This window comes from Prosopis cineraria, unplaced genomic scaffold (assembly GCF_029017545.1).
Source record: "Prosopis cineraria cultivar Desert tree isolate PC_DT_omini unplaced genomic scaffold, ASM2901754v1 PC7, whole genome shotgun sequence".
NCBI lineage: Eukaryota > Viridiplantae > Streptophyta > Magnoliopsida > Fabales > Fabaceae > Prosopis > Prosopis cineraria.
This window is the reverse complement of record NW_026555338.1, coordinates 33,468,068-33,488,382: the sequence shown is the minus strand read 5'-3', so window position 1 is coordinate 33,488,382 and position 20,315 is coordinate 33,468,068. Positions and strand designations below refer to the sequence as shown.

At 34.7% G+C, this 20,315-nt stretch overlaps 2 protein-coding genes across 6 annotated transcripts; one reads left to right on the top strand and one right to left on the bottom strand.

Annotated features, from left to right (window-relative positions):
- The first annotated feature begins 7,176 nt into the window (after positions 1-7,176).
- Positions 7,177-14,946, top strand: LOC129315678 (protein SPA1-RELATED 3). Of its 3 annotated transcripts, XM_054959578.1 has the most exons (8): positions 7,177-7,349; positions 7,654-8,684; positions 8,842-8,999; positions 10,304-11,249; positions 11,336-11,482; positions 11,614-11,925; positions 13,721-13,780; positions 14,515-14,946. In XM_054959578.1, exons 2-8 carry the CDS (start codon positions 8,241-8,243, stop codon positions 14,701-14,703), a joined length of 2,256 nt encoding a protein of 751 aa, XP_054815553.1. In that variant the 5' UTR covers positions 7,177-7,349; positions 7,654-8,240; the 3' UTR covers positions 14,704-14,946. The 3 variants fall into 3 exon arrangements, with proteins under 3 accessions (XP_054815553.1, XP_054815554.1, XP_054815555.1); XM_054959579.1 differs by lacking the exon at positions 7,177-7,349 and having other exon boundaries at positions 8,494-8,700; XM_054959580.1 differs by lacking the exon at positions 7,177-7,349 and having other exon boundaries at positions 8,501-8,637.
- A 1,010-nt stretch (positions 14,947-15,956) lies between these two features.
- On the bottom strand, positions 15,957-20,097 carry LOC129316021 (beta-glucuronosyltransferase GlcAT14A-like). 3 transcript variants are annotated; one of them, XM_054960251.1, is made up of 5 exons: positions 19,980-20,097; positions 19,111-19,162; positions 18,282-18,365; positions 18,076-18,191; positions 15,957-16,716 (listed from the first exon to the last, which is right to left on the bottom strand). In XM_054960251.1, exons 1-5 carry the CDS (start codon positions 20,050-20,052, stop codon positions 16,217-16,219), a joined length of 825 nt encoding a protein of 274 aa, XP_054816226.1. In that variant the 5' UTR covers positions 20,053-20,097; the 3' UTR covers positions 15,957-16,216. The 3 variants fall into 3 exon arrangements, with proteins under 3 accessions (XP_054816226.1, XP_054816225.1, XP_054816227.1); XM_054960250.1 differs by having other exon boundaries at positions 18,282-18,357; positions 18,522-19,162; positions 19,672-20,090; XM_054960252.1 differs by having other exon boundaries at positions 19,261-20,088.
- Between the last annotated feature and the right edge of the window lie 218 nt (positions 20,098-20,315).

The following is a 20,315-nucleotide window of genomic DNA, read 5'->3' as shown; positions in this document are numbered from 1 at the left end:
AATGGGCTTATGTTTATATTAACTGAGTTAACTACCTGATATTTGGCAAATGAACTGACGCTCTGATATTCATTAACTACTTGTTAACTGAACGGCTCTTTATATTTAATTTTATCATGTTAGGCATCCATCCTTTGATCTAATAATATTTATCTTTAATCTTTATCTTTACTCATAGTAAATGAAATGAATGAGTTCACTGTAGAACAGCAGTAGATTAAATATTAATTATAGTAAATGCAGGTGAGTGTCATTAATATGTCCTTTATTTTTAAGTAATTAGAATTAAAAAAAATATATAGTGGGTATAGAATCAATATAAGAAACTGAAGGTATAGTTGAAAATAAGGACTGCTCATTTAAACTCAAATTTATAAGAGTCTAAATTTAAAAAAATTAGTATTTTATAAAAAAATGGGACTTCAAAATGCAGCCCTAGTAAATTTTAGAAATGTGCCCAAGCCTGTTTCTCTCTCTCTCTCTTTTTTTTTTTGTCTTCCCTAATTCCTAAAAAGAATAGCTTTAGCTCAGCAAGAAGAAAACCCTAATCAAGGTGCTCTGTCAACACTGATGGAAAAATGCCAAAAATAATCTTAACAATTTATTTTAAATATTCTACAAAAATCGCACCTATTCTATCTAACGAAAAATTCTTTTTTTTTTCATTTTAACTATAAAAAACGTGCTTCACAGTTTAAATCCAAAAAATTACGAAAAATCAAAACAAATTAATTTTAAATATTCTGCAAAAATCTTTTGCTAGATATAATAGGTACCATGTTTCATTAGGTAGAATAGGTGCCATTAATATTTAAAATAAATTGTTAAATTTTTTATAGTTTTTTAAGAATCAAATTGTGTGGTAATTTTTTATTGTTGAAAAAAGCTTGTATGGTTTTGTAAATCATAAGTTTTTGTGTGCATCCGTCTCCAACTTACCGCTAGATAATATGAACAGATAAGATCTTCCCACTTCACGTTCATTTTACCATAGCCATTCCAAATCCCAAAACTCACTCCTCTCGGATCTTTACGGTCACGCTCAACACACACAGTCATGGACTCACAGTGCTCTCTCCCTCTCCTCACTTCTCTCAGATATCGGCATCTCCATCTCGTCATCTTGATCTCACGCGTCTCCGACTCGGCCTCCCTCGCTTCACAAAACTGATCTCGGCCTCCCTCTTATCCGAAGATCTCGTTGAGTTAACCCCACATGCCACCTTTTTTTTTTTGAAAAAAAAAAAAACAGACTTATCAAAAATTCTAGAACCATTAATATGGGTCAACCCACGTCCATTCCCAGTTTGCAAGTTGGTGGATGGACCAAACTACTAAGTCGCAGTGAATTCACGGGCTAACCCACTAATTGAAAAAAAGATTTGTATTTTTTAAAAATTTTGAAAATTATAAATTCTTATATAAAAACAGGTTGATATAGAAGTCATTTATAGTTTTTAGCTATTGCTTAGCTACCCATCTATGCTTAGTGCTTTATTAGATGATTATATCTTTAAATTGAGACGTTGATCACCTCAACATTAATACCAAGGAATTTCAAAAAATTTGATCATGTAGTTGAAAAATATCATCAACAAATTGAGAGGAAGGAAGCAAATATGGAATATTGATCAAGCTATCAACATATTCTTTTAGACTCAAACCGCATGCATCGTAGTTGGGTAAAAAAAAAAAAGCATCTGTACCTTAGCAAACAAAAATCCACAAGACTTTTGAGTTTTGATATAAAGAACATAAAAAACCCAAACAACAATGAGTTTTCATGTGAAACAACATAAATTCTGGGAAGTAAAATATGTCAAGTTACAAGATTTTTTTTAATCATTGATAATGTTAAAAGCTTTATTAGAAGCTGCAATAATATTAATTTGAATATATTTCTCCAAGGTTTTATATGTCACGAGTAAAAATAAAACATAATTAATATGAAAATATAATTAACATTTAGTTGCCCTATTTATTAAAGGCTACATGGTAACCAAAATCAATAGTTTAATTTCAACAAGATAACAAATTAACCAAATTTACAAGTGATTGTTTCAAATTGGTTGAGCACCCAATGTATGAAATCTTTGTTTTTTAATTATGACTCTCAAAGAATGAATTATCACTTGTTAAGGGATTGAGCTCAAGTCCCTTCCATATCAGCCAACATGCATGTACAAGTGATCCAAAACACTTTAGCATAATGGGGCCAACTACAAACCAAGAAAGAGGAGAAAAGAAATGAACAATAAACAAAAGACTTGAATCGTTATCTCTTCATCCAAGCACAAACAATGAGTATATTTATTACACCAAACCTTAAAAACTCCGTAATAAAAATACTTCAATCAATCTAGTAAGAAAAGATAGTATCATATCTTGAAGCCCAAAGTAAAATCAAGTATATGATTTAACCCGAATCACTGAACTTGCATAAAATTTCTCTGCCACTCTACACCAACCAATCCTTTTTAGCTTTGAAGTGAGTAATTAAATATTACAAGTTAGAAAGGATCAACATTTTTGAGTGGGTTCTTGTACAATTTTATTAAATCATTTGCAGATCCCAAAACAAATAATTAATCAAATCAGAGTGTAAGGAACAAGATGTGGGGACAAACCTGAGCATGAGTAGGACAACGAGCACAAAATTCAATGAGTGAGGAGATCGACTAGAAGAGCTGAGCCGAGGGGAGATCGAGAGACTCTAAATTCTAGAGATGAATGAGCGAGCAAGATGCTGAACGCGCAAGCGAGAAGGAAGTGAGCGAGATCTGAGAATTGAGAAGTCGAGCAATTGACGAATTAAGCAACTGTGAGATTGATGAACTGAGGCACAAAGCGACCAACTAGCGAGGGCAGTGGGCTTGTAAGACTAACGGAGGCACAAGGCAATCTAGGGAGTGAGGGGCTGAAGGTAAAGCTGATTTGAAATTGTTTGTGAAAAAATGCCGCAGAGGGAGAAGGCAGTTAACGCCCTTTTTTTCCAAAACAAATAAATAGATAGATAAGTGGGTTCAGTTTATGCGGTGTGAGTCACACCCCGACCCTCATTTAGATGAGCCCCTTTTTTCAACCAAAACTGTCATAATTTTGCGGGTTGGCTGGTTGAGCACACATATTATCAGCTCTAGAAATCTCTTTTCTTTTTTCCTCTTGCTTTTACGCCAAAAGTCAGACTCGGTCCTGTGCACTGTTTCATTCATAAACGTGAAGCACGAACTACTTTACATTCTCATATTAAATTGCATATTATTGCGGAAATACTCGGTCGCTTCCACAACTATTTTGTCTTTCCTATCTACTGAACATATAATTGCGATGTTTTCTTGGCAGTTGGATTACTACTTTCGATCTTGGCCCAAAAAACTTTGACTCTTTTTTATTTTTCTCTTCAAATATCATATTAATTCTTTTCTATCATTACAGGAAATTAAAGCCTTAAGAGCCATGGTGAAAGGTTTAACCATCACTCAGGAGAAGTGGCTCCAGGATTTTTCATTGATCTCCTTTGACCATCTCAAGTTATATATAAATTACTTTCTATATGTTTAGCTAAGAAATATTCCTCTGATTGATGTCGTGTTGTTATCTCTTTTATTTACAACTGCAGTTTCTGGTATATGGCATTCTTGTAAAACTTGTCACGTTTTTATCCTTGGGTTGTAAAATACTCTAGCAGGATTTGTCTTCCATCTTTGTTAGATTCACTCATGAATGCATAGGTACGTGTATTATTATTCTCTTTGTCTTTTCCTCCTTCCTTTGCCTCTTTATACTCACAAGCTTCATTGCTATGGCTTTGAATTTTCGACAATGGATTTTCATTTACGTGGTGTAATGAACTGATCTCTTTTTTCGTGACAAGCCTTTGGATGAGAAAAATATATTTCACAGTATTTCCTTCAAACTAGACTTGTGTGATTTATGTTAATTAAGATCTATATGTGATTCCTTTGGATACACGTAAATTAGTACATGTTTTAATTCTATTTTAAAGGTCTAACTTGAGATACAGAAAATTCAAATTACCTTCCAATCATATTTAACTTTTCTACAAGTTTATTTTGAGAAAATTAAAGGTATACTTTTATTTTTGAAATATTCTTTGAGAGTACTCAACACCATAAAATTATTGGTTTGAATAATTTTATCTTTAAAATAATTAAAACGAAGTATTTTTACTCTTGTTATCAAATTTCCAATTAACTATTAGAAAATAATGGTTAGGACTCTAACATTGACCATTAGAGAATTTAACAGTAAAGTAAAAATGTCTAATTTTAATTACGTTAATGATAAAATTACTTCAACCAATAGTTTAAAATGTTAGATGCTTTTTTAAAAAAATATTTTAAAGGCAAAAATATACCTTTACCTTTTTACAAACTATAGTTGCCTTTTGGCCAAACCCTAATTTTCTTAATACAATCTAAAATTGGATTGCAAATTAAACTTTAGTTTTGCAGATTTCCATGTGCTTCAACTTGCAAAATGGATTTCCAAACACATCCTAGAGTGATGTAATAGCTTGAGGCAATTAACATAGACATCTCAAGGAACTAAGTAGAAGTTGTCTGCATAACAAAAGCAATACAAGCACGCTGATGGAGGTGCCGTGGAAGCAGTAATTGTGATTAAAACTAAGCACACTCAAAATGATGTAGCAAGTAAGGAGAGCACCGACGTATAGATGGCCATCCTTTTTTTGCCTTTCCTCTAAAAAAAAATAATGGAGATTTAACACAAAATATCATTTGTGATTTTTGGTCAGCAGAAGAAAATCCAGAAAAAAAGGGGCTTTGAAGTTTGAATCTGTTTTGAGTTTGGAAGACCACAGTTTTTTATTGATTAAATCTCATGCACTCTCAATACAAATTAAACGACTTGTGCTTGTCCTGTTTTACATTTAAAAAAAGAAAAAGAACAAAAGGAAAAATATTGAAAAGCATGTTGAGGGAACATTATAGCAACATGACTTTGATTTTTTTTTTCCATAATTCTGCCTCCCCCATTTTTCTCCTTAAAAATATATGGTGTATACAGTGATGAATGATCAACCACTACTTTAGTTCATAATTAATAGCATTCTCTTTCATATATTTCTGGTTTCTCAAGAGAAAAATATAACAGAAAAAAATAGAGAGAAAATTGTAGCCACATTTTTTGTTAATTAGTGAGATTCGAAACTTGAAAAGATCCAAGAGGGAGATAGGAGGAAAAATCCAAAGAGAGAAACAGGCAATGTGCATTAGGAGATCTCACGAAGGTGGTACTGTTTACAGAAGATCACAAACAGTTTGCAGATTCGAATGCAGTGGTCCATATTAAAACATGAAGCTCCTTTCCTCTTTGCCACACATTTTGTTTCTTCGGAACCACACTGATCAGCTCCATAACCTGACGCTCAACGTTAAAATTGCTAGGAGTGTTTTTCTTTCCCTTCATTTTCAAGTGGAGTGATTCACACCTATTCTTTACTGACGTAAGAGATAGAATTCACAGTCTCTTTCTTGTAGGAGAGTGCGGATATTATTAAATTAAGAGGCTCTTGACACTAACTGTACTTATAAATATACATCATGAGAAATTAATTTCATGCATGAAAAATTCTACAATATACATTGAGCGTCAAAAGAATCAATTTTTGAAGTATCAGCTGTAATTTAAATTACTTTAATTTAATTTACTCAGTAAATTATGTTGACATTGGCTATTTAAATAATTATAATGTACTGATGAAGAAAATCAACAAAGTACGTATAGTTGAAAGCCATCAAATCAATCTCAAATTAAGTAGATGGTCAAATTAAGTCGAGGCACTTCATTATCAGCATTAAATTGCATTCTCATATTGGCCATACAGCTAAACACTCACATAATTATGTTTGGTATGCTAAAAATGAATGCTGGATAGGCATATTAGTGGCTGTCAGCAGGCTACATAATGTCAATTAATATATTTTATACATAAAACTTAAATTCTTGGCCAAGAAAATATGTAACTTAAATTGAACTTAATTTTGAGTAACTAATCACGAAAATATTGTAATTTTGAATAATTACTGTTCGAGGTGAGCATATTCAATATATGGTACAGTACACTGAAGAAAATGACAAAATAAGCGTCTGTTGGGCAAACAAGAAAAAAGAAAAAAGAAAAAAAAGAATCACCTGATCCCAAAGCAGAAAATGATCTGACCCACATTTCAGCTTCCCATATTGATATCGGATACACAGGCAAGAAAGTGTTCACCTTCATCCATGCATTCATCTCGTTTAGTTTAATTAACTAATGATTAGTTGTTAATCAGAATCGACTTTGTCTGATAAAGAATAGTTTATATTATTTGAGTTCAATTGCACACTCTTTGCCATCTTCCACTGACTTTCTTGAATATATTATATTATTAGATTAGATTAGATTCGACTCCGATGCTTTGTTTAGCTAAACTCGATGTTTTTATGCCTGTTTGGATTGACAAAAAATAATTATTTGGGGCCAACTAATCCATTCTTCTAACAATTACCCAAACAGCTAAAAAATCTTATAATTGATATTGTTGAGCCATAATCATATTTTAAAATAAGTTTTAAAAAATTATTTATAAATTCAATTTTTCTGTTAAATAATATATTTTATTTTTTAAATAAAATTTATCAAATTTAATAATATTGAATATAACTTTATCAATAATTTTATTTTTAAAAGTAATATCTTTTACGTTAATTTATATAGGTAAAATTAATTTTAATTTAAATAAATTATGCTATAACATAATTATAGTTAATTAATACTTTAACTGAAATTCAAACAAGCCTTGATAGTTTATTGCTTCACCTTTGTCGACGATTTTTATTTTCCTCTTTGGGAAAGAGGCGTCGCTTCCAGACACCATCTTTTAGTAATTACAGTGGAGGTTATTTAATTATTTAAATTTTCATTACATGGCCCACTGATTATTAAAATTTACTCAACTGGCCACTCATCCGCGGCGTCCTAGAGGCCATGGTGGCGCCACGTCGCTTGTCTGGAATAAAGCGCGAGGATAAGAAGTGCTCGAGGCTTAAAAAAATATAGTGAATGCAATAAAGAAATGATAAAAAGGGGAATCCCCTGTCAAAATTCCTTTTTTAATTCGCAAAACGGTTTCTGAAGATTTTTGTATTGTTTGTCTGCTTTTTCCTTTTTCTTTTCTATTTTCTTTTCATCTGAAATGTGAGGAATTTATGAGGCTGTAGAGCTTCATTGTGGCTGTGTATCAAGAAAAAAAAAAAGTTTTGTGCGGTTCCGTTCTCTGGCTTGCCTAGCAGAAATAGGAGATCCTCCTGTGGTGGCTCTGGTATCCTCTCTTTTTCTCTCCACCGGTTTATGTGAACATCTCTCTTGGAGTCTTTTTGATTTCTTAATGCCCTGATGGATGGTGCATGGTGTTCTGATGAATTTTTGAGAAATTGTAGTTCTTTTCGAGACCCTGTCTGCTCTACCTTGTTCCGGAGTTTTCTGTTCATCAACTGGCGAATCTGTGATAAATATAGTTTTCTCTGTCGAGTTTTCTGAGTGTTCTAATTTGTTCTCATTACTTAGTAATCGCGCTTTTGAAATTGCATTCTGAATAGTTTATGAATTATATTGGTGCTTGGCAGGAACTTGTCATTACGTAGATTCTTCGCCGGCGGAGAAGTTGATCTTGAATTTGGGATCTCTGTTTTATTTCGGGAACCATCGAAATGAGTTTCTGAGCCATGATGTTGACGGTCGAGGTGCGAGAGTGCAGTAAAAGTTGGAGAACTTCTCCGAATGTTGGTTGCGAATTTCGTGGCTTTCATGCAACTCAAAATCAAAAGTAAATAAAAAATGGAGGGTTCTTCAGGGTCTGGTTGGCAGAAGTCTGACAGTTCTAGGGCATTAAACACTTCTGGAGTCTCAGACAGGAACCTGAGGCTTCTTTGTCCTGAAAAAAACACCATTTCTGGTGAGGCGTCACAGGATTCAGGTTTTAGAAAAGAAAGAGACCGAATAGGGTTGGCCAGGGTTGCGAAGATGTGTCAGTTAATCTTTTGTTCCCTCTATAGAATGGGGTGATATTAGCTTGAGACAATGGTTAGACAAACCCGACCGGTCTGTGGATGTATATGAATGTTTGCACATTTTTAGGCAAATTGTAGAAATTGTTAATATCGCGCATTCTCAAGGAATTGTTGTTCATAACGTGAGGCCCTCCTGCTTTGTCATGTCGTCTTTCAACCATGTCTCCTTCATCGAGTCAGCATCCTGTTCTGATTCTGGCTCAGATTCTGTAGAAGATGGATTAAACAGCAAAGCGGATGAGATTAAAACACAAACACCTCTCCTTCCTCATGGTGTGCATCAGACAAGAAGTTTAGGGAGTGAAGATAATGTGCCTGTCAGGACTTCAATATCTGCTTTGTCAGAGTCTAGTTGCATGCTGTCCAGTGCAGTATATGCAGCCCGCGCATCTTTAATTGAAGATACTGAAGAAAATAAAACCAGAGACAGGAGAAAAGGTGAAGAAGTAGAAGGAAAGAAGGAATCTTTTCCAATGAAACAAATACTATTAATGGAGACAAGTTGGTACACTAGTCCTGAAGAGGTAGCTGATGCTCCAAGTACGTGTGCTTCTGACATCTACCGATTGGGGGTTCTCCTATTTGAGGTTCATTAAGAAAATTGTACAACTCTTATTTTAGTTATTATATTTTAATTCCACGCATTGACTGACTTTATGTTGTCTCTATGTTATTAATTTAGCTGAAAGATCCTATATAGCTAGTTCTGTATTTGCTAACACATGGCTACTCTGCATTGACCAGCTATTCTGTCCACTCAGCTCAAGAGAAGAAAAGAGCAGAACCATGTCTAGCCTTAGACATAGAGTTCTTCCTCCAATGTTGCTTTTGAAGTGGCCTAAAGAAGCTTCATTTTGTTTGTGGTTACTACATCCTGAGCCTAGCTGTCGTCCGACGCTAGGGTAATTTCTCTTCATCACTTAGCTCTTGGTCTATGGTATCAAAAATTTTGATTAGGTCCTTGTAAGTTGCTTCAACGTTGGAGGTCTTTGATCTGCTGATATTCTGTAATTAGTGTCTGTTCATATCAACAGCCCAAACTAGTAAACTAATAAGATAAAGTCCATATGTCATGTAGTAATTTTTGCACTGATGTTGTTCACTTGAATCAGATTATATTTTGAATAGAGTTTTGTAACACATATACATGTTTATGAAGGGAAGGTGGGCAATAAATTATTTTATGTCTAATATGCTAAAATGAACCACTTTTGGTTCTGTTTGATTGCTTTTGGTGACTAACATGAGAATTTGATAAATGATTTGGCTAAATACAACTTTTAATAGTTTTGTTGAAGCATTAATAGGCCCTTTAATCACCTTTTGTTTAATTGGGAGAATCAGAAGAATCTTGCACCATATGCTACACACACATTTGGTATGTAGAATAATGTGAACGGAAATGGAAGTGGAAAAAGTGATTTTATATATTGAGATGACTCTAATACCCTTATTCTTAAAATGTACTCCCTCCGATCCTATTTGTAGGACACCTTCTAGAAGTAATTTTGTGTCCAAAATGTAGGACACTTTGTAATAATTAAACCACTTTTTCTAATTTTACCCTTTCTTGATTAGCATAAAAGTATTTAATATAATTGTATAATTAGTTAAAGTCAAGGGTAAAAATAAAAGTACATCTCATTTTTTTTAATATAAGAAAAAATTAACTTTTTTTAATGTGTATCAAACGGTTAGAAGTGTGTTACAATAAAAACCTAAGGAAGAATTAGAAACAAATAGGGTTAAGTATCATATAGTTATAATAGACATCGCACATACTTTTCCTATTTCTTCTCCTTTTCCATCAACAAACCCAATGGGTGGTAAGAGTATGTATCTATCATTTGCAATCATTGAAGACAAAGCCGTACAATTTTAGTTATCCTTTGCTTTCCTGTAGATTGTCAATTAAAAAATATCGTTGTATATATCAAATTTCTGCATTTGAATTGCTTCCATAAACCTAGGAATATGGATCCTGACAGATCAAAGTATTGATAGCTTTGCATTATTATTTACCACTAGGTAGGGTTGGCTACATGGATTGTATGATTCTATTTTGCTTTATTATTTAACAAGCTTTTAGGAATATTGTTAACTAAGAGATCTTGGTCAATAACTTTCATAAGTGTTCTCATAGCTTTGCATTAAATGTAAATATATTTTTTTAATAAAGAATAAGATTCATCTCCATTTTTACCAGGGAGTTGTTGCAAAGTGACTTCCTTAATGAGCAGAGAGATCATATGGAAGAACGTGAGGCAGCGATAGAGCTTAGAGAAAGGATTGACGAACAAGAGTTATTACTGGAGTTCCTCTTGTTAGTTCAACAAAGGAAACAAGAAGCGGCTGAAAAGCTGCAACATACTGTTTCTTTTCTTTGTTCCGATATTGAAGAAGTCACCAAGCAGCAGGAGAGATTTAAAGAAGTTGCTGGCTCTGAACTAGGAAGTAATAATCATTCAGCACCAAGTTTCCCATCCATGACTGGCATTAATAGTGAGGATTCTGCTTGTCCGGGTACCAGAAAACGAGTCAGGCCAAGGCTACTTGTTGACAACATTGAGGAATGTGATGATAACATAGGTGATGATCAGAAAAATTATGGAAGTGTTCTTTCGAAAAGTTCCCGGCTAATGAAGAACTTCAAGAAATTAGAGTCAGCATACTTTCTAACACGATGCAGACCATCACACTCATCAGGAAAACCAATGGTTAGACATTCACCTTTAAGTGCCGATGGTAGAGGCTCCTTTGTCATGTCAGAAAGAAGCTGCATCAATAACTTGACATCTAAAGAGCACTGCAGGGACAGTAGAAGTGCTTGGATAAATCCTTTCCTTGAGGGTTTGTGCAAGTATTTATCATTTAGTAAGCTCAAGGTTAAGGCTGACTTGAAGCAAGGAGATCTTTTGCATTCCTCCAATCTAGTATGCTCACTCAGTTTTGATCGTGATGGAGAATTTTTTGCTACTGCTGGAGTCAACAAGAAAATCAAAATTTTTGAATGTGACTCAATCATAAATGAGTGTCGTGATATCCACTATCCAGTAGTGGAGATGGGTAGCAGGTCAAAATTGAGTAGTATATGTTGGAATACTTATATCAAAAGTCAAATTGCTTCAAGTAACTTTGAAGGTGTTGTTCAGGTAGATCAAGGCTTGTGCAAGGTTATCTATGATTTCTTTTTACAATATGGCAACTTATTATTATTATTTTTTTTTGGGGGGTTCAGTTATGGGATGTGACAAGAAGTCAAGTGCTATCTGAAATGAAGGAGCACGAGAAGCGGGCGTGGTCCGTTGATTTCTCATCAGCAGACCCTACAATGCTGGCAAGCGGGAGTGATGATGGTTCTGTTAAGCTATGGAGTATCAATCAGGCAATTCCATTCTTGCACTTGGTGGATGTCAGCTTTGAAACTAAACGTACTGCAGTCATCTATTGCATGTTTAATATAATTAATTCTGGAGGTATGATGAGTTGTTTCTCTCACTTGCGCTGGTACTGCAGGGAGTTAGTATTGGCACCATCAAAACAAAGGCAAATGTGTGCTGTGTTCAGTTTCCTCTGGATTCTGGTCGATTCCTTGCATTTGGTTCAGCAGATCATCAAATATATTACTATGATCTCCGCAGCCTGAAGATGCCTCTCTGTACATTAGTTGGACACAATAAGACCGTGAGCTATATCAAATTTGTAGACACCATGAACCTGGTCTCAGCTTCTACAGACAACACTCTGAAGCTTTGGGATTTGTCAATGTGCACTTCTCGCGTAATAGACACACCAATTCAATCATTTACGGGTCACACAAATGTGAAGGTGAGTTTGTTTATAACAGTAAATTTGTGTATTTAACATAAATTGCATTTAGTGTCAAACATTATTTTAAGTTATGCCTGTTGAAGAATTTGATTTATTATGGTGGCTGTTTTGTTCCGTACTGTTACTAATTAGGTTGGAACTTTCATAAATGAAAAGCAATAAACCAACCTGCATTACGTTCCCCCCCCCCCCCAAAAAAAAAGAGAGAGAGGGAGGGAGGGAAGAGGCAATAACATTGTCAAAAGAACTGGACTAGATGATCAATGCTCACGTAAAAAAAATTTACTGTTGGTGACATGAGTTTTTCTTGCTCCTTAGAAAAATATAACGTTGTAGACAGTGGATAAACTTCTTTCTGAGTGACATGCTTGCAGTACTTGTCTCCCGCAATTCTAATTTCTCCTGAGATAAAAATTGATCCCCCTCCCAAAAAAAAAAAAAAAATTTACAAATATCAACTTCCCAATTTATGAATCCTAAATTTCCAAGAGGCTAGCTAGGATGGAAACATGGTTTTGGTTGTTTAATCATGGTGCAACTATAAGTGGATGTGGTAATTTATAGGCTTTTTGCCTAGGTCTCAATCTACACATATCAATGTTTTCTATGGTCAGGCATTTTAGAGGTTCTTACTATATATTATCCTATATTTGGATCTTTAATAAAAGCTTAACAAGAGTATTATTGAAAATTAGTACGCGCGCACTATAAACATTCTTGTCTGGATATTAAGGAAGAATTGAATACGGGCTTGTATATGGCATTGTGATACTTTATCATTATGGGCCGGATACTTGTCAGCTTATGATTAAATAATCTTGGATTCAAGAGTCTTTGCCCAGGTCATGTAGAGATCCGGTGAGAATAATTTCGATAGAGTACTGACTATTACAGGATAATGGGGAAGTTAGAGAAATATTTGGAATAAATATTATTTTAAATTATTTTAGATATTTTCAATTTAATAATATTATTTTTCTGTAAATGGTCCTCAAGTTTAGGAGTAGCGGGATATGGTACTTGTAGATTTAAGTCAATAATTTTATTTATTTATTATTTATTTTTCAGGTAGTTATTCCCCCATTGTCTTAGTTATGGGTTAATGGGAGTCTGTGTAAGAGTTATTAGTTATTTTTCTATATATGAGTATTGAGGCACATACCATGTAAAAATCATCTGGAATTAAAATTATTTATTTATATTAGCGGAGATTCTCCTCAGCTTTATTAGTCGAATGAGTTTAAGATCCTTCCTCATCTTCTATTGAAGATTTTCCTTCTATTTATTAATTGATGAAGTTAGATTCTAATTTCGTAATTTAATAGAGACTTCTCTTTCCTCATTTCTCTCTACCTATCTTTGATCCTATCAAATTTCACAAACTATTAGGCATTTTGATCTTTTGGAGCAACCTGCGAATTTATTAGATCTTTCTAGGAGGCCCTAAATATTGCAGATAATCCCAGACAAATTTTAGAGTAGGACCAGTCAGTTGCCTGATCATGTCCTTGTGACATCTATTGTTACTTTTTCTGCATAAATGTCTTTTAAGATCTTGTGACTGTTTCTATGATAACAGTCCATGAATTAGCTTATCTTGATCTCTTTCATGAAACCCATATCCTGTTGAAAATCAATTTGCAGACTTGCCTGCAAGGGACCAGAGTTGAGCATCCATATGAAAAACATGCAAAACTGAGCCATGTCTAACTGATTTCCTGAAATTTTTGTATTCTTTTTGACTTGATGGAATAATATATTATCTTGCTGATTCATTTTTCTTTTCTTGCAGAACTTTGTGGGATTGTCAGTAGCTGATGGTTACATTGCTACCGGTTCGGAGACAAATGAGGTATTTTGTATGCCCTTTAGGTGATCTTGGAGAAATTTATGGTACATGTATTTGTAATTGAGTTTCAATCTCACTTTTTTTATTTATTGTATTCTTCATGTTCCAATGAAGATGCATTGCATTGGCTTATGCCTTTCTCATAACCATAGTTAGAAGACGTTATCTGATCTCCTGGCAGCACCTGTGGCTATAACTATGTGCGTTATAGTATGTTTAGGGCCATGGGCATTCATGAAAAATATTATATTTTATTATTTTTAATATGGAGAGGTGTGCTCAATTCAAGAGGGAGAAATATATTTGGCACTCTGATATTAACAAAGAAAAAAAAAACGGAAGTCATGTTCCATCTTCATCTCTTCTCCCAGAAGTTTCAAAATTTCTGTGTCTAATTTAAATATTCGTGGAATAGACTATTGAGAGAGAAAAGAGAGAAAAAGCGGGTGGGGCTGTTGGTGGATAATATATAATGGTTGAGGGGCAAGAAATTTGCTATTTCAAAAGCAGTGACAGGATTTTCTTTTTCTTAGTTAGCTTCATTTACTTCATTTCGCTGTTTCTTTGCTCTGGTCGTGCTGAAATCGTGCTCCCCCCCCCCCTGTCATTTGACATTTTAAAGTAAATCCACCAAGTCGACAGATGCATTTCTTTTACCCTCTTTTCCTTCATTTCTTAGATTTTCTTTCTCATTCTCCTATTTTTTCCCTTCTCGTTTCTTATATTGTGGGAATCAGGTTTTCATTTACCACAAGGCATTTCCCATGCCGGCATTGTCATTCAAGTTCCAGATCACAGACCCACTTTCTGGTCATGAAGTGGATGACACTTCACAGTTCATCTCTTCGGTTTGCTGGCGCGGCCAATCGACCACCTTACTCGCAGCAAATTCCACCGGGAATGTCAAAATTCTGGAGATGGTTTAGTCAACAGTCTTTTGAAATGGCAAATTGTTGGTGTACATCCAATTTCTGAAACAAAGGCTATAGAAGAGGGATATATACAGATTCTGTTATTTACTTTTAAGTTGTAACATAACAAATTTTTGCATAAGATCATAGCGGAAGCAGTCACAGAAGAGTGAGATTGATCTTGTTATAAGATTTCGTGTAGATAAAAATTCTATATTAATGAGAAGAAAAAGTGGAAATATTTAGATTTTAGTATCATCATTACTGCTATTATGACCTGTGTATTTTGACCCCAGCAACGAAATCTTGTGTATATTATACTCCATAGATGGATACATCCACCTTTATTTTGTTTTATATGCGTGTCCTCATTTATGTCTCAGGCGAAAGTTATGCTTCTTCGTGGCTTATTTCATAACGCAGCGAATTAATTGAATTTTCTTTCATAAACTATTAAAGGCCGGTTTGTATAAAAATTTAAAAAAAATATTTATTTGTAAATAATTTAGAGGGTTTTATAAATAAAATTATTTTATAAATGTTTTATAAAAGTCTGATATTGATTTATAATTATTATTTTCATTTTCATGTTCATTTTTAAATTATATGATATTTTTGTGATTCTCTATAAAAAATAATTAAGCAAGGCAAAAGTATCATAAAATTGATTCTGATTAAAAACAATTAAAAATATTTTTATCAAATTCTGAATACTTTTAAAAATTTAAACAAATATTATAAAAATTTTACATAATATATTCTTCTTAAAATAATGAGTAATTTTTTTCATGAAAACTTAAAACAAAGTAACAAACGGGTGATAAATTCATAATTGTAATAATAAAAAATAAATTTAAAGCGTAATTTTTTGAGAGAAGATAGCAATAGTAGGTTGATTTAAACACCAGAAATATTTTTTTTATTTTATTTCACTCTACCTACTAACAACACTGATCATTTTCACCCAAAAAATTGTGACACAAATTGTCTAATTTTGGCGCAATTAATTAATATTTGAAAAAGAAAAAAAAAAAGCAAAAACACTGACATACTGTGGTTTCAAATAGTCAATACAGATTCAGGTATGCTTTTTAACAATAAATCCAACTAAATTGCTCAAATCCTTTTTGGGGGGAAATTGAAAAAAGCTGGCTCATGCTAACTTACTAATAAAATCCAGCTGGCTTAAATCCATATTCTCTAGTGCGATTAAATTTGACAAAGTGGGCAAGTCATTCTATAGCCTCGCATGGTTATTATTATGGATATTAAAAAAAACCAGATAATTCTGATTCTGAATAATGCTATCTAATATAGTAACAAGATACGTGAATAATTTGTAAGAGAATTCAATCCCCCCTGTATCCCAAAAAAAAAAAAAATGAGACTGAAATGCCTAAAGAATGGGGTTACAGTCGCAAGTTGCCGCTCCAACATCAGGGTGATCCACTGGAACGACAGTAGGCCATGACACGAGTAATAACATCAGAATCACCATCTCTGCGCTTTTCCTTCCATCAGTGGAATCCTATTTACACCGATTCTGACCAACTCTAGTCCTCAATACCAGCCTCCCTACTAGGCTTCTAAGCCTCAAAGCTCCAGGACCAGGTTTGATTTCGTTAAGGTTCCCAACCTCGGAACATGCAGGCTTCCCAGAACACCAACCACCAGGTGTGAACATTCCTGCTTCCCTGTGCAGCAATTCCTTATCAATCAAATCCAACACAACGTCGTCTTGCTTAAACTTCCTCGCAAAAGGAGCATTACTTGCTATCATGCTTCTTGTATCGTTAATGTTAAGGACGTGGGGGTGTTGCTTTGGGGGTTTGTCCCATGAAATATAGTGCAAGTCACTGTTCACTGCGGTTTCGGCCATTTCAGGGACGTTGCAGATCACTGTCTGAAAGTAGCCTTCTGGGGAAGACACAAAGTTTGTGTAGTACATTAGAAGTGTTCTTGGCAGGTTGTCCCAACCCAACACAACGTATTCCACAAATGAACGTGACAGAACCATCCATGCTGATCCTACAGTTTAGTTAATTTGATTCGGTCAAACAGATCTTGTGAACCAGTTAACAGATTGAGAATCACTCATGATGACATTAATAAAGTATGGTTCGATCTGTAGTTACAAAATAAGGAAATCACTTTTTAGTTTTGGCCAGAACCAGATACGTGTTATCATTTCATCCTTGACATGTTTATATGTTTAGACATGACAAACTCGATTAAACTGACCAAAATAGAAATTTGTAGGCAAAAATACACACATACACGCACACAGAGTGAGACACACCCATCCCCCCTATATATAGATAGAAGCATGTTAGACAAATTTTCAGTGAGATCCATATCTATGTGCTTGGGACACCAATAGAAGACCTAGTAGAGTGCATCTAAGAGACTGCTGCCATGCAACACAGAAACGGAAGGACATTATTACAAGAAAAATAGGACGCTTTCAAGAATCTAAACGTGTTTGAGTGGATAGTGGATACTATGGAACTTCAAGGAGGCTGGAAAGGATTACGCCAAGAAGGTGCATGGAATGCTCTTTTTGTTTATGTTTGCTGGGATATTTGAGCAGTAAAGGGTTAAAAAATGTTCTTAATTGAAGATGACAACAGAAATGACAGTGTCAGACTGTTTGTGCTAGTTTTCATAGAGCTAGTACAGAACTACAGATATGACCGTTGCTGAGAGGCTGAGGGCTCATTGACGCTAAGAGATCCTGATAGGAAAAATCTTGGTCGATGGTGTCCACCAAGCAGGGGAGAATATAGACAAGACATTGATGGTTCAGTAAGTGGGGACGGACTGACTATTTGTGGCAGTGTGGCGAGGGACAGTGAACTTTCGGCAGTAATAAGGGGCATGTTGGGAAAAAGGACTAAAGAAGGTCCATGTTTTCACTCATTATGCAGAAGCTTTCGACTTGGTTACAAGACATTAGAAAGCAGATCTTCCTTATCAAGATATTATTGATTGAAAAAGCTGAGATGCTTTGGACTAGGAATTGGAATATTTTGATTAACTTTATGCATAAGAGGCTAATAGATGTGCTCATATTTCGGATAGGATAGCACATAATAACGTAGATGATTAATGCACCTTTGACCATCCACCACCTTGTTGTAACGAGATGGTGGATGATGAAAAAAAGACCTAGTAAAGTTTCATCTGCTTATACAAAGGACACTTCCACGAGTTATTTGACGTATAGAGAACAGGGGAAGTAACATAAAAGAAGGTAGCATCTGCAGAATCCAGTAGTTTAGTTCTGTTAGACGTGCCTTCCAAATTGGCATATGTTGAAAATCAAGTAACCCAAAGATCAATCAATACAGTGACAAGCACAATGAAGTGTTGAAGGGAAAAGCTAACCAGTGAATAGTTTAAATGCAGTAGGCAAAGGTCTTCCAGGATTAACCCAAAATATATCAGACTTGCTTGCCATGTAAAGCCCTGGGTCTATCATTAAAGGCTTTGCTCTTTTGTCACTGCAAATCATTGTTCGATCATCAGTATAAACAACAAATCAAAACTTGTCTGTTTCAGGGGAAGAAGCAACACAGGACGACAGAACTTACAACTTCCATCCCAACTGACTTGTGTGCTCAATGAAGTTAAGGTTTCTATCTAAACTCCAAAATGTGTGCAGAAGATCTGAACAACTTGAAACAAAAGGGTTAGAAACAGAACAAAAAGACGAAACAGAAAATTCGAAAGTAAATACGCAACTTGATCCGATGGAGATACTAATTCACAAAGAAGAATAAATCTAAAAGCTATAATCATTCAAGGTGAATGGCACAAGATGAGAAGCTAACCATCTTGAGTCACAAGAGGATAGTCTGAAGCACTGAGATTAATAAACCAATCCCAATCTTTATTTCGCTTAAGGTGAATGGCACAGGCGTGAAGGGTGTTAGATACCATGGTTGGTCCTCTATAAGTGACCATATTAGCCTTTTTTATCATAAAAACATTTTCAATTTCAGCAAACAGAGGCTGCTTCTCAATTCTGGAAGCAAGCTCCAACCTTTCCTCCAATGGTGATTCAAGATCGAGATGAACAACATAGTGGTTCCGAGGGTGGTAGAGGGCAAAAAGAGTCCTCCAAAGATTCTCCAAATCACCCTTTGACCCAGAAATCAAATAGGCAAAACGAGGAATCGCAGGTCCAGAAGGAAATGGAGGAGGAGAAATCTTAGTCTCCACAAAAACTGAAGATGCTGTCTGGTTTGTGGTCGTATGAGATGGGAGGAAGAAGACTGAATTGATTGAGCTTATTGAAGAGACGATGCCGCTTTTAGAAGAAGCAGCTAGAAGGTATATGAATATTGCGGAGCTCAAGAAGAGAGGAAATAGCCATTTGTTCTCCATGCCCATTAATGAGAATTCTCATTCCTCACTCACCTCCAAATAATCCATGAATCGCTGAAACGAAGTTTGTGCCTTTGAATAGTCTCTGTTGAATCAAAGTCAAACTCAAATATTAGATTCAACATGTAATTCATGGTCCAACTAGAAAAATGACAGGCAGCGACGTCGGAAATCAAGACGTGCCTAACAACTCGAATTTCCACAAATCAAGACGAGTCTCGAGCATAAAATACTACCGTCAAATATGAAAGAGGAATAAACCAACAGTAAATTAATTAAATAATTCCTAAATTCTTCAGTCTAGCAGAAATGCCATCAATGTTCGCAGCAGATTTCGTGGGTTTCAGCCTAAATACTGGATTCCAGAGTTCGAAGTCTAACACTATTTCCAATTTCCACCATCTTCTGAGGGAGGGAGGGAGGGAGGGAGAAAGAGATGCTGGTGAGCCCAGGAAAAAGGATCATCAAGAGAAACAGAACAATACCCATGTCAAAATTTTCAATTTTTTTTTATGACCCATCTGATAGGCAAACAGAAACACAGAAACAGAAGCTGAAAGATGCAATAAATAGTCGATAAAACACAGAGCAAACCAGTTTCTGATGCAGACCAAAGTTGCAGCCGACCGGGTTTAGGAACAAGGACGATAATTATAATTATAAATATCAGAGAAAAGCTCGATTCAGAGACATAGACTAGCGGAAAGGGACAAAAGGGGAATCTTCATCACAAGAACACAAAAAGAACGTTTATAGGTGCAAGAGGAAAGTGTTTCAGTTTGTTAGAGAAAGTCTGCAACGATAGCATGAGTTCTTAAAGGTGCTTCTGTTACAGAAGAAACAGCAGGGAAGACGGGAACTATATATAAGATTATAAGCAAATATTAACGGGTATCCTTAACCGACAAAATTTGTTGTGTTGCAGTGTTTTTCTTGTGTTCGGTTTCTATGTGCAATGGTGTTAGATACAGCCATAATCCGATATCAGAATAGGATCGCTTTATGTCAGGTTAAATCAATGAATAGCAGGCGTCGAAGTGTCAAGCAAGTTGTCGCATATATACATACACTTTACAGGCACTTGTAAGTTTCCCAGCCGGTATATCACCTAAATGAAAATAAATACATGTAAACGATAGACTATTCAATTCAAAAAAATTAGATAGAGATTGTTAAATAATTAATATTAAAAATTTTAAAATTTATTCTCATTAAATATATTATTTTTAAAACATTTT

What these genes read in the sequence shown, in the direction of transcription:
- LOC129315678 (XM_054959578.1), top strand. Translation starts at nt 8,241, where the DNA reads ATGTCGTCTTTCAACCATGTCTCCTTCATCGAGTCAGCATCCTGTTCT. An exon ending in ACTTTGAAGGTGTTGTTCAG is followed by an intron (nt 11,250 to 11,335) that starts GTAGATCAAGGC and finishes TGGGGGGTTCAG; the next exon opens with TTATGGGATGTGACAAGAAG. An exon ending in CGGGTCACACAAATGTGAAG is followed by an intron (nt 11,926 to 13,720) that starts GTGAGTTTGTTT and finishes CTTTTCTTGCAG; the next exon opens with AACTTTGTGGGATTGTCAGT.
- LOC129316021 (XM_054960250.1), bottom strand. Translation starts at nt 19,083, where the DNA reads ATGGGCATGGAGAACAAATGGCTATTTCCTCTCTTCTTGAGCTCCGCA. An exon ending in AGTCAGTTGGGATGGAAGTT is followed by an intron (nt 18,192 to 18,281) that starts GTAAGTTCTGTC and finishes AATGATTTGCAG; the next exon opens with TGACAAAAGAGCAAAGCCTT. An exon ending in TGCATTTAAACTATTCACTG is followed by an intron (nt 16,717 to 18,075) that starts GTTAGCTTTTCC and finishes ACTAAACTGTAG; the next exon opens with GATCAGCATGGATGGTTCTG.